The 14,003-nt window shown below is 41.0% G+C and overlaps 1 protein-coding gene across 11 annotated transcripts in view; it reads right to left on the bottom strand.

The window, feature by feature from the left end:
* LOC126284608 (rabphilin-3A-like) overlaps positions 1 to 14,003 on the bottom strand; it is a 971,947-nt gene that overhangs the window by 134,316 nt on the left and 823,628 nt on the right. For 8 of the 11 annotated variants that reach the window (XM_049983659.1, XM_049983658.1, XM_049983661.1 and 5 more), the window contains exon 10: positions 11,075 to 11,229. In XM_049983659.1, the coding sequence (XP_049839616.1) occupies positions 11,075 to 11,229 (155 nt within the window). The remainder of the gene's footprint in view (positions 1 to 11,074; positions 11,230 to 14,003) is intronic. The other 3 variants (XM_049983667.1, XM_049983666.1, XM_049983668.1) reach the window with 1 other exon arrangement.

Genomic DNA, 14,003 nt, shown 5'->3' with positions numbered 1-14,003 from the left:
AAAGCATTCGTTCACAAATCAGCACGGATTTGGAAGGCATCACTCGGGTAACACTCAGCATGCCCGTTTCTCCCGACGACCCGTGAGTGAAGGGCAACAAGTAGGTACCTTATTTTTAGATTTACGGAATGCATTTGACACAGTGTCTCAATCCATACTGTTAATGAAAGTCCGAGCATACGGAATACGTAATCAGATTTGTGAGTAGTCCGAAGACTTTTCAAGTAATGAAATCCAGTACGTTGTCCTCGGACAAGGGTATCATCAGGAGTGCCTCAAAAAATGGCTCTCAGCACTGTGGGACTTAACATCTGAGGTCATCAGTCGCCTAGAACTTAGAGCTACTTACACCTAACTAACCTAATGACATCACACACATCAATGCCCGAAGCAGGATTCGAACCTGCTACCGTAGCGGTCGCGCGGTTCCAGACTGAAGCGCCTAGAACCGCTCGACCACCTCGGCCGGCGGAGTACCTCAAGGAAGTATCATAGGACAGCTCTTATTCTATATACACGGTGTCAAAAAGTAAGTGTCTAATATTTTGAGAGATGACAGTACCTACCAAAACAAGAGAAAAATGTCAAGTAAACATGGGCTGTAAAATGCATACCTTAAAAGGTATGAGCAGTTATTCAATAGAAGAGATGTGCTACACAGCAGCGAAGATGAACAAGCGCCCCTAGCTGCTGAGGTACGCTCTTTAGAGCGCACATTTTGTGGATATTTTTTCTTCTTTTGGTGGGTTCTCCTACCTCTCAAAATATTCTACACTATTTTTCAGCGTCCTATACAGGGTGTTTGCGTAAGAGCGTGTAGAAACGCACTAGGACATAGAGAATGCTACACTGAAAAATTTGAAATTGGGAACGTCTGGTCGGAGAAGCGATCATAAGCAAATATGGAAGTAAACTTATCTACCGCTTTGTCTAACATCATTATTTTCCAACTTATAATATAACTAATGTGTATACAAGTGTACATGTACTGTGCTGTTTATTTACATGTACATTTTTATTCCCTGCGAGGAAACAGGGAGAACGAGCCTGATTACCAGGAACTCATGATGCAGGTTTTGTTTACTTTACTTATCCATAAAGTGGCTCTGTTGTATCGTATTTACACTTTCCCATGACAGGAGGTGCTGTGAATCAACAAGAGTGCCATTCATTACTCAGTGCCCTTTAGAGACGTACAGTACAATACCATGGAGCAGTGCCGGTACAGTATTTCCTTATTACTAGGTTGGAAGGGGAGGCTCTATTCCATGGCGTGAAAGGTCACCTGAATCCCCTTGATTATTTCGTATGGGAATATCTAAGGTCACTTGTGTATGAGACCCAGTGGATACGGAGATGGAATCAGTTGCCTGAATTGTAACTGCCTGTGATGCGATTCAAAACAAACCAGAGATATTTGTCAGGGTGCGTCAGAATCTTTGCTTGTATTGAGGTTGATGACCGTCTGTTACAGCACATTTGGTAAAATAATGTACAAATGGTACGTTCATTGTGCCAATGATGGTATTTGCATTTAACTAATGTAAATAAAAAGGTATACACAGCAATGTGATTTTATTCCTATTATCTCCTTACGGTGGCTTCTCAAATTGTCCAGTGGAGCAATCTCTATGTCCTGTCACATTTTTGCTCGCTCTTGCGGGAACGTCCTGTATACATAAACCGTTTTGCGAGTAGAGAGAGCCAGCCGGTATGATCGAGCGGTTCTAGGCGCTTCAGGCGCGACCACTACGGTCGCAGGTTCGAATCCTGCCTCGGGCATGGATGTGTGTGATGTCCTTAGGTTAGTTCGGTTTAAGTAGTTCTAAGTTCTAGGGGACTGATTACCTCAGATGTTAAGTCCCGTAGTGCTCAGAGCCATTTGAACCATTTGAGTAGAGAGAGCACCAGAATGCGACTGTTTGCTGATTTCGCTTTAGTGTACGAAAAAGGGTCATCTTTGGGTGACTGTAGGAGCATACAGGCTGCCTTAGAATTTATATCTGGAGTGATGAACGGCGGCTTGCACTAAATGTAGAAGAACGTAAACCAATGCAGATGAATAGGGGAAAAAATTCTATATCGTTCGAATACAGTATCACTGGAGATCTGCTTGAAAGAGACAAGTCGATTAAATTTCTAGACGTAACGTTGGACAGTGCTATGAAATGGAACGACCACGTAAGATCGGCTGCAGTGATTCTACAGCCACCAACGTACATTTTGAAAAATTAAGGCTCATACAGAGGCATATGGTCAATCATTTTTCCCTCGCCCCATTTGAAAGTAATGCACCACATCTTTTTCCTTCAACATTTATTTATCGAACACAAGAAAGAATGAAACTTCCAATTTGTCAAGTCTTCTCCTTCCCAATCTTTGACCTTCGTCCAGCGAGACACAGGAACGCGTGTGCCCTGTCGGTACTGCTACTTGTTCTGGCCACTAAAGCATTTTTTCACTGAGCGAATGTCTTCGTCAGACTTACAATGTCTTCCGTGAATGGCATTTTTTAATTGTTCAAACTAGTGAAAGTCTGAGGGAGCCAGGTTAGGGCTGTAGGGTGGATGGGATAGCACTGTACAACCCTGTTCAGTGGTGTGTTCCGAAGTTGTCTTACTTGTAAGAGGTCGAGCGTTATCGTGTTGAATCAATCAGCTGGGTTGTTAATGGCGCCGAAGTCGTTGGAAGTATTTTTTGAGTTTGGCTAATATGTTCACACGTCAACTTCTGTCGACTGTACATTCTCCATAAACCGCACACAAACGTCTGTGAATGTTCCCAGCAGGTACTTTCTACACAGTGAGAAATTCAGTGACAACACGCTGCTTATAACATACATAGCTTACAGACGCCATTTTGAAATACTGGTGGAGCTACGGTAGCGGTATCTGTCGGTGCATAAACGTGGGGTTCGTGCGCGCACTGCGGAAATTTCAAATAACGCGTACCTAAAGTTTCGCATTCGTACCATTTTTGTTGCCTGAGAAAAAAATGTGGTGCATAACCTTCGGGTGATCATCCTAGATGCAGATGTAGATCCGGTTTTGGTGTTATACTTTGATATAGATTTCGAAAACTTGTGATCAAACGATGTAGTAGTGATGCACAGCATTCCTTCGGAATTTCTAAAGTCAGTTGGTAAGTGGCAGCGAAACAATTATTCCTGTTAGTATGGAAGGCCTATGAGTCTGCAGACATACCAACGGTCTTTCTGGAGAATATCATGCTCACAATCCCGAATATATTTAAGGCAGAAACATGTGAGAACCACGGCAGCATTAGCTTAATAACTCATGCATAAAAGTTTTCGACAAGAATAAATACCTTTAGAAAAGATAAAGACAGCAAAGAAGCAGTTCCAACATTAAGCTTGATAAAGGAGATAGGCTTTAAAAAAAAAGAAAAGCTCGTAGCATTTGTCGATCTTGAAAAACCATTCGACAATGTTGGACTAAAATTCAGGATAGCAATGATAAGATTTATTGTTGGCATAGCCATCCTTAGTGAAAGTGGGGAAGAATCACAGAACCTGTTTGATGCAGTGAGCAGTCTAACACAGAGCACGGTCTGAGAGTAAAACTAAGACGACAGTAGTCAGCAGTGAAATGAGATTATCTATATAAACTTAGCAACAAAATTGGGGCCCACCTTATGGAAGAAGTGAAGTAAATCTCCTACCCAGGAAAAAAGGTAACGTAGGACGCATGAAGAAAGGACGATACGAGAAAGAGACTGGTAGAGGAAAAGAGGGCATTCTTGCTAAAACGCATCTAGTACTATCAAACATATGTCCTGAACTGAGGAAGAAATTCCTGCTTCTGGAGCACATCATTCTATGAACGTGGATCACGGGATTTGAGAAAACGAGAAAAGATGAGAATCGAAGCATTTGAGATGTTCTGTTAGAGGAGCATGAGGGAAATTAGGTGGACGGATAAGAAATGAGGAAGCCCTTCGCAGAATTTCTGACGAAAGAAAATGTGGACACACTGACTAGAACAGGTTTTCCCAAAGGGTCGATATCGGTTTCCTAGGGGTCGACGAGATCAAAAAATCGACCCCTATTAATTTAACACAAGTTCTTATTTAAAACTTTCAAGATAGGTAGGTACTGTATTGTTTATGTTGTGTTACGTGTACTAAGAATAATTAATATTTTTGTAGGAAATAGCATTGTTGTAGTAATGTAAAGTCTCAAGTTCGTACAAGATGAAAAACTCGGCAAGTCTGTGTGGACAAGTTTGTGCAAGATAATGAGTTCGAGGGTACGTCTTTCAAGCGCATTTTGACTTGCTCTCTATTTGACGCTTACGCCATTTCACACGAACGAATTCATGATCAAGTCCAAACATGTTCCTGATATTTTACTATTTAACGAGCTCTGTCTTCTTGTATTGACCTAAGTCAGAATGAAAAATAACACTCTGTAGAAGCTGTTTTAAGTTAGCGGACCATTATGAATATGAGGGTTGATCTTAAAAGTAGGTAATTTGGCTATGGGGGTCTGAGGTAACAGTTCATTTTGGAAAAGGGCTCACTTGTCCATAATAGTTTGGGGATCCCTTGACTAGAAGAAGGGATAGGATGACGGGAGATGTGTTAAGACGTCAGGAAGTAACGTTTGAGGTATTAGAGGGTGATGTAGAGGGCAAAAGATACAGCGGAAGGCGGTGATGAGTATACAAGTCCGACAAATGTTGAGGGCGACGGTGTTAAGTGCTATTCTGAGATGAAGAGCTTGGCAGAGTCCGTGTCGCCTGGCCACCAAGAGTTGTTGCATAACGATTTGATTCACGGATCCAGTTATATGGCCCCTTTCGTGTATAGCGTTTTTACGAGTATGACGTGGAGGGCCTCAAGATGGCATCAATGTAATGCCGAAACTGGTAGCACATTAGAAGTTCATGAAATAAATTTTTATAATACATACGGCTGTTGGTAAATTATTGCATCAAGAAAGACTGTTGTAGGATGTTTAATTTCAGACGTTTCAAGGCCCTACTAGAGCATAAAGCATGATTGATCTGGAAAGGCCACTTGCCGCCAATCACTGGACGTCCAGATACGGTATTGACGTGCAGTTTCCAGCCTTCGTCACTGATGAACAGTAGTCAGTATTGGTACATGAACCAGGCTTCTGCTGTGGAAGCCCGTGCACTGGAACGTTCGCTAAACGATCGTTGCAGATACTTTAACCATGGTGGCCCATGAGCAGCTCACAAACTTAGCCGTTTTGGAAATTCTTCTGCCACTGGCCCAAAAGCCAATGATTATGCCGTTTTTGAAATCACATAAATCGCTCCATTTCCGCATTACGACAACGATTGCATTGTTTTCCAAGTCCCCCCCCCCCCCCCCCCCCGTTGCCTCCCCTCCAACCTGTTTCACATACGCTCCACTGCTAGTGCTGCCACCTGCCGCCTGTGAGTAGTTATTGTACGTTGATGTCAATCACAGGCGGCTGTCACATTAACGTGATTGGACTATGTATACTGCAAACACCTCCCTCTCCCACTGTCACTAGCCATCTCTTCCTCCCCTCTTCCTCTCTCTCTCTGCTCAATCATTCCTGTACGTTTGCATTTAGCCTGCAACGCATTCCGATACTACTCCGGTCCTACAAGGCAACCGAGATGTCAGGCGTTCCAGCCTTTTTCACCCCCTCCCTCACCTCCACCCCTACCGAAAAGAAAAGACAGTGAGTTAATATTGCGTTGTCATCCAGTTCTGAGCCATGTTTAAAATTTCAGGTCTCTAGCTTGTTAGGAAATTAGTATAAAATCAAACGCAAAATTTGTGTCGAACAAACCGAGGTACGAAATCTACGCAATAAAAACGTGTTAAATATAATGATTTAAAAACCAAGGCCTGTCAGTCAGGTCGAGCATGACCACCTACAAGTAAACTAGTTTATTGCAGTTTTTTACCAAAAGATTTGTAAAGCAGCTTTCTTTGGAAAAAAAAATGGTTAAAATGGCTCTGAGCACTATGGGACTTAACATCTGAGGTCATCAGACGCCTAGACTTAGAATTACTTAAACCTAAATAACCTAAGGACATCACACACATTAATGCCCGAGGCAGGATTCGAACCTGCGACCGTAGCGGTCGCACGGTTCCTGACTGTAGCGCCTAGAACCGCTCGGCCACCCAGCTAGCTCTTTGGCAAGAAGAACATGATCTAAAATGATATACAATCAGTACATTGAAAAGAAAATAATATAAAATAACAGTAACAACATAAAAGAACTTTTAATATTTTGGGAGGTTGAAGACAATGACTGTACGACTAAGGGAAAAATAAACGAAATAGTAAAAACGAAGTGCTTTTTGTTACTAATTCTCAGCTTTCAAGCTTCTTGAAAGCATAGTTTGCTACGCGTGTGTCTTGTGAGCTTCGGCTCATGGCATTGAGACATGCACTTAAAATGCAAAAAAATCATTAAATTCTAACGGTTGCTGTGCGATCAACAGAGAGGTACACGTTTAGAATTTTTACGAGACACATGAAAATACGTAAATGGAAAAGTGGTCATACTGGGGTGTGGTGGTCTAAATATAGTCTCATTTGCACGTTACAGTTTACGGGCGACCTGTATCGTATGGCGGACACCCGTTTTCAGGTTTCCTACAAAAAGCCAAAATCTAAGTTAATTACTAGCAATGTTCAGGTTTTACAAGAAATCTACTTAAAATACCGATTTGGTAAAATGATTACGACTAGTGATTAAGCTATCAGTTTGTCACAGAGCTTTTACGAACAATTCAGTATGCAAATATTAGCTACAAAAAGAACAGCATATAAGTACCTACCAAGATCGTCTAACGAAATACACGGCCTAGTCACATTAAAGTGACCACCGTCTACGTTGGACGCAAACGTGCAATAACCGCCCATATACGACAGGTGACAGAACTTGTAGTGGAGAGAGTATGAAGCGTGACCTGGGGACTCGGAAAACAGTGTAGTCGTTGTCGTAATAAATAGCTAAATGGTAGTAAGTCTATTTTAAATGTGCATCCTTTCCACTTACACATGTATGAATGAGCACGATCATAATCTTGCCCAAAAAAGAGACGCTTTTCATAGTTTAATTTCACTACAACCTCCACCTTCTCAGTTTCTTCAATGTGGTTTTTCGTTGTTATCACTGGAGAGTAGTTGTCAGGGATTAAGGCGACAGTGGACGTCCCAAAAAGGTATACTTACCTTCAAGAACCGATTTTTGTACATACGAGGCCTAGAAAGACAGTGTGGCAGTTTCTGACCGGACATTTTGGGATACCCTAATGAATCTGATCTCCGAGAGTTCACCTCTGATAAGGAGGATACCCTTCTTGTGGGTCATTATAGAACGATAGAACACAAGTGAGCTGTAGTTCTACAGTAGATGCAACGGATTTGATGCAAAAATTTAGGTGCGTCAGTGCTTTAAGTTCCGTTGAGGTTTGTTGGAATCTTCGTTGCACTGCAGACACAGTTTGCGGTCGGTGTGTGGTCTTATCGTCGAAGTCCATGAGCGACGATCTGTGATCAGAATGTTGTCTGTGAATTCGTTTTGTATGCTTCCAAACTTGTGCAAATTTTACAAGATCTCGTACAGACTACTGTTGCTACTGATGGTACATGTACTGTACTAGTTTACGTCTTGGCGAGCCTCTTGCTGAAGCAAAAAAACACAAGTTCATAAGTACTGTGATCTCAAGGCATATGTATTGGCGAACACTTGATACATGAAAGCTTGGTCACCACGCATGCACTACAGACACTACCCTCTAAATTATATTCGACCTACGCTGACTGGAGTGTAATGTGTATGAATATCCAACTTTCTAGTTGTCTACGAATGGATACAGTACACAAAATACGTCAAAAGAGAAATTGTTCTAATTTTTATACAGTTCGTTTAGTTTTTACACCAGAGAACAACCATCGGCGTTTTCAAAACTACTACACTTCACGGTGGACCATATGGAAGCGGGTACCGATTGTTTCGAAGTGAATAACAAACTTTTCTGTTTACAGCTTTTCTACGACGGCAGGGGATCTGGTACAAAGAAATAGCAGTCCTTCAGAGTTTCGTATTTAGTTGCATGACGAGTTGAGAAGGAATAGAGCCAGGAAGAAGATTTTCTTTGATACATTATTTTGACGACATAGGCCCTTTGCTGGTAACCATTGAGCGCACCTAGTGTATGGAGAATTCAATTAAAACTGTAGTTCTTCTCCTATGACAAAGTGGTGTATAATTTTTAACGGTTCTGTGCAGGCTACTGGCTTAACGTGTGGAATATATAGTTTGAAGTTTTTGGGGACGAGGCTCCATAAGACCTCTGTTGTTTGATTCTAACCTCGCCAGATGTCATCAGATATTTAATGTTTTCTTATCACGAAACTGGATTACTTTCTTCATTCTTGTACCAAGTATTAGTCGATTGGAGCCGGAGCTATGGGAGGTATTCTGTTTATTTTCAGAGTTAATATCTTAGCAGTCTTTTACTGTTCTGGTGGAGATGAATTACGTTGTTGACTGTTGTAGTTTCTTTTGGATATCTGCACCGCAGTTATTTGTCCACGTAAGTATTTTACCATGCTCTGTTTCTCATCACCCTTGTTTTAGAAAGTATCGTATGTCCTGCATGTTAACATATTTTAGCGTTGCTTATAATTTCACAGTTATACAGTCTTTAGAGTATGATTCTACGAATCAGTTGACAAAGTTAGGAAAAAAAAGGAAGATTGGGGTTAAATGCCATTAGAGACGGAGCACGAGCTCAGAGGGGACAAAAATGGTACAGGAAATCTGTTTTTATCTTTTTAAAGCAAATTATTCGTTCTAAGAGATATTGAAAAAAGGTGACCTAGATTTTTGGCGTATGTGTCCAGTACCTTAAAGTTAAGGAAGTGATGACTGGAGTTGATACGTGAGTATTTCTCCAGAAATTTCTTTCTTCAAGACATTAAGTCTTGTGACTCAATCTGCTTCAAGCAACATACACTACCTGATAACAAGTATCCGGACACCTTATGTAAGGCGAACTACTCTTTAGATGTCACTTGAGGTGGGCTAGCTCGTGTATAAAGAGGTGGGGAGTATTGTGTTATCAGCAGAGGAACAGTAACAGCACAATGGGTTGGTCAAGAGCGCTCAGTGACTTCGAACGTGGACTAGTCATCGGATGCCACTTGGGTTACAAATCCAACATGGACACTTCAACGCTCCTAAATCTGTCCAAGTAGACTATTCGTGATGATGTTGTGAACTGGAAACGCGGAGAGACAACCACTACTCAACCGTCATGAGGCTGTACTGACGGACAGAACACCTTTGCGGAGGTTGGTTGTAAAAATCGCGTGAAATCAGCAGAAGGAATAACTCTTGAATTTCAAAGTACTGTTATTAATACAGGTAACACAGTGCTTATGCGTAGGGAGCTGAAGAGGTGGGCACACATTTCCGTAATAAAATTTAAGCAACGCTTGAGGTGGTGTGAAGAGCTATGCCACTGGACGTCGGGTGACTGGAAACGAGTGATCCGGAGTGATGAACTGCGATACAGCCTGTAGCAGTTCGATGGAAGTGTTTCGGTCCGTCGAATGCCTGCATAACGTTAGCTGCCGTCATTTGTAGTGCCAACTATGAGGTACAGTGTTACGTCATGGAGGTGTTTTTAATGGTTAGTGCGTCGTCCCCTGACTGCTCTAAATGCAGAAGGATATGAAAACATTTCACACCGTTGTGCACAGTTCGGAGACAGCGATTGTTTGTATCAGCACGACAATTCGCCATGTCATACAATAGCATCTGTGACGCTACGGTTTGTGGACAATTACATTCACGAAATGAACTAGTGTGCTCGGAGTCAATACTTGAAATTACTTGACACCTTTGGGATGAGTTAGAACTTCACCCGAGATCCGAGCGTTCACCAACACTATCTACTCTGCTTTCAGTTCTTGAGGAAGAATGGGCTGCCATTCCACCACAGACTTTCAAACACCCCACTGAAAGTTTCCCCAGCAGCAGCAATACTTTCCCGCTTGATCCTACGTTATTAAGGAACCTGCAAAAAGAAACATCCCAAATTCCTTTTTGTTTTGGGAATAGACCTTCCGCACCTATACTTTGTTTTGATTTATTTAACTTTCGTCTTTTGGGACTATTTTCGGGGCCACAAGCCATCATTCCTGTCATCAGCAAAGTCGTCCGGCTTCAGCCCGCATCACCATTGGCCAGAGCCAAATTAAAGAGTCTAGGAATGTGATACACGTCGACCTGCGAGTTGGCTGACGTCAGCATCGATTGCTTGAGGCGACTGTGAAACCGTGGCTACTCGCAAAGAACGAGAGATAAATAAATATAGCAAAAAATTAAGGTGTGGAATGTCTATTTGCAAATCAAATAATTTATCAACTGCAGACCCGCCAGTTAAATTCTCCTTGAAAAGCAATGGAGAAGATAATGAAATCCCGATTTCCGTTTTTCCAACCATATTATTTTCATACATCTAGAAATGGTGTTCATCTTTTTGTCTCCGTACACTAAGAGTGCTTAACGTTGACGAAAACCATGTCGTCGAAATACTGAACCAGTCAGACTCTTCCACCTAGTCGTGTCGTTCAAATAAAGTATTTTCTTTAAATTTTGAACATACAGTTCTTCTGCAATTAACAATATTTTTTGAGCTCTCCTGTTTCAGAGTGTTGACAGTCCCCAAACATAAAAAAATTGGAATGAAAGAGAGTAATAATAAACAAAATTGGTGTGAAGTATTTGGTACATGTAGTCGGAATTTAAAACAAAATAAAAATTTAAAAGAGAAAGAAGAGGGAGACGTTAGTAAGCGTCAGGATAAAGAATAAAATATGGATGTTAAAACATGTGCTAAACATTAAGGTGATGACGAACGGTGTTACCTGCTGGGTTGGAACACTAAGTATGCAAAGTACTTGCCTAGGTTAGTTTGAAGCACTATGTAAGCAATACTGCTAGCGATAACACAGACTAAGAGAAATATGAAAACATGTAGTGTGGTCACACAAACCGAAGCTGTGTGACGCGTAACTCACTTGCACGGTGAGTGTCACTGCCCGGCTGCCCTACCGAAAGATCTCCGTCACTAGCCAGTGATAGGGACTCTGATCTCTGAGACGGGACGCCGGGAGAAGTAGCCCGCAGGCTAGGCTCACCCGCGGCCAGACTGCCTTGCCGGGTGCCAGAGCTGCTGTTAGTAAAAGTCCAGTCATCAGCCAACTGCTCCACGCCACTCACAACTTACACAGTATGTCAATATACACAGCCGCGCAGCAACTTATGTGACTCAGCTTTTGCTTAACCGAACAGAAATGAAGTGTCAATTGTACAATGTTCAGTCTTCTTATTACTTTTTCTCGTACCAAAGTCTATGATTTCTAGAAGATAGGAGTACGTACAGCAACAAGTCACAATGTTTTGTTAAAACATCATTAATCTAAAATGTTGATTTACTAGCGTCTAGTCTCAAATCACTAGTGTTAATAATATGGCATCACAGCATACAAATCATTTAAAGACTATTTCCGCTACTAATACTGTTAACTAAATTGTTGGATTTCCAGGGTCTTCATTAAGACAGAACATTTGTCGTACTATGTAGAAATGGAATAAATGTATGATTGATTGCTTGTTAAAAATGTTCTGGGGCATAAATTTTTGGTTACATTAAGAGGGTTACGTGTTCGTACACTAGGAACTACCTTGTCGACCATTGTCCTCGCTACGAAGCCCTTTTTTCACACTATTTCAAATCACGTTTCACATTTCACAATGATTTTTAACTGAGAAAAACTCTGTACAATGTACTAATACATAAAAATTCTACGCACTTGTTTTCTTATGAAAGATTATTTCACTATATTTGCACGGACCATCATAATATGATTACAAGATGGCCATCATATACAGAGTGGCTTCCCTAAGAGTCTCCAGGCGCGTTTTCTCCAGTGTTTCCGCAAATATTTGCAATTTTCTTTTGCTTAGAGTCAGTCCAAAAACGCTTTCTGGTTGACATTGGGCGTCGCATGTTTCGCCACGTACTACTTATTACAATCTTCAGAAAGCCTCACGAATTAGTAAGGCTGTAATATTTTATTTTTTATTGCAACGAAATGCTCGTATTAACATTGAACCAATAACAAAAGAACTATTATATATAATCAAAGAATAAACAATCTGTCCCTTGTGCGCGCCGCCACAGAATAATGCTATCCTTCACTGTGCGTCTACGGATGTTCTGCTCGCGACTCCCACACATAAAGACGTAACGAGCAGTAACTACTTCGGCTGACTCCAGCCACACAATGCAATAACGAAATTGCATATATCTCCCGTAACACCAGAGAAAATGTGCCTAACAACTCTTAAGAGAGATAGTCTGTGTACACTAGATGTTCTGAAAAACTTCGGCAATCAAAGTAGTTATACATTAGCAGAGATGCTTCGCTTAGATTCAGTTGCGGCTCGTAAGTATACATCCTGGGTGTTCAGAAATTTTTAAATTCACATAAATATGAGAGCAAGAAATTAATATCATCTGCTGTCAGCAGTTATGCTAATCAACAAATTTATACAACTTCACCTATTGTCAATAATAATAATAATAATAATAATAATATAACAGTAACAACATGCATAGCTTATCTGAGAAAAGAAAGAACAGTTTTTGTGGAATTTTGTTGTTTTCTACATAATTAAGTCCAGTTTGTGGCAAGAATGAGGTAATATTTAAGCTTTCACTACTCCCTGTTTCGCATTTTTGTGTAAGTGGGAGATTTGGTGTTTTTTTTATTTTGTCAGGAAAATGTATAAGGTCCCTAACACATGCGTTAGTTAACGAATTAACTTCCGGGTTGAAAATCAGACATTCTTACGTTGCACTCACACAACAACTTACCCTTATTATACACTTCTTTGTTAAATGTTTGCTTGCAGTCGCGCTTATTTGATTTCGTCATTTTATCAGACAGTGGATCTGGTCTGGGTGGCCCTAACTCCTTGGCGGTTAACTTTTCCTGGTATTTTCTTTTGTGCAAGCAATTAAAACAGATTCAGCAGATTTCAGGTTGACACTGTAAAGACCAGCCGATTCCTGCGACTTTGCTGAGAACTGGTCTGTTGCTTTGCAGAACGAAGTTCAGAAGTTACCACTGGAACACATCACAAGAGTCACGTGTTGCTCACTTCCTTGGAACATCACTCCATTTTGATATTTTCAGTGACGACCTCATTCATGAAAGTGCACATGCATGGTATGCTGTCAGTATGGTAAGTGATGATGTAGAATCTAGAATCATACATTTCCTAAAAATGACCACGTGTGTGATTGATGGTGTAGCATCTCACACTTAAAACCGATTTCAACTTTATGAGCTTGGAAAACACTGTGCAGGAATTAAGACAAAAAAAATGGATAATGTCATGGAGAAAGTGCCTGTGTGGGGTAAGAGGTCTCTATAAGCTACCTTTCAACAAGATTTTTAATTACCAGCATGAAGCTGTTGATCCTATAAGAGATGCTATTTGATCTGTATGGACTGTATCAAAATTATTACACAACAGAAACTCTTACTTCTAAGTGAAAATACGCTAGGGGAATTTCGTTTAAAAAGGAGACAAGAGTGGCAGGAAATCAGTCAGATCAATGCTGGGTTGCATCCTGCAATGGCATACACATTGCAAAAACAGTCCTCCACGAAATACAGCCTGTTACTGTATGTGAAATGCCGAGACCTCAGAATACTTTAGAAGACTTTGTTGTGAGCAACTTCATTTCTTGTGTGTATAGTAATCACAACACAGAGTGTTGTATCTTCTAGAGTGCAGCTCATATTTATAAACAGAAACCAATAAATGAATGGATGAATAAACGATCACATTCACGATTTAGTCTAGTTCTCGAGTTTTCACTTTTTTGCAATCAGGTTATGTGTGACGTTACTGTCTGCATGAGAAGTCTTGCCG

This window comes from Schistocerca gregaria, chromosome 8, assembly GCF_023897955.1.
Source record: "Schistocerca gregaria isolate iqSchGreg1 chromosome 8, iqSchGreg1.2, whole genome shotgun sequence".
Lineage (NCBI taxonomy): Eukaryota > Metazoa > Arthropoda > Insecta > Orthoptera > Acrididae > Schistocerca > Schistocerca gregaria.
Note: the sequence above shows the minus strand (reverse complement) of the source record. Positions and strands in the feature narration are given on the sequence as shown.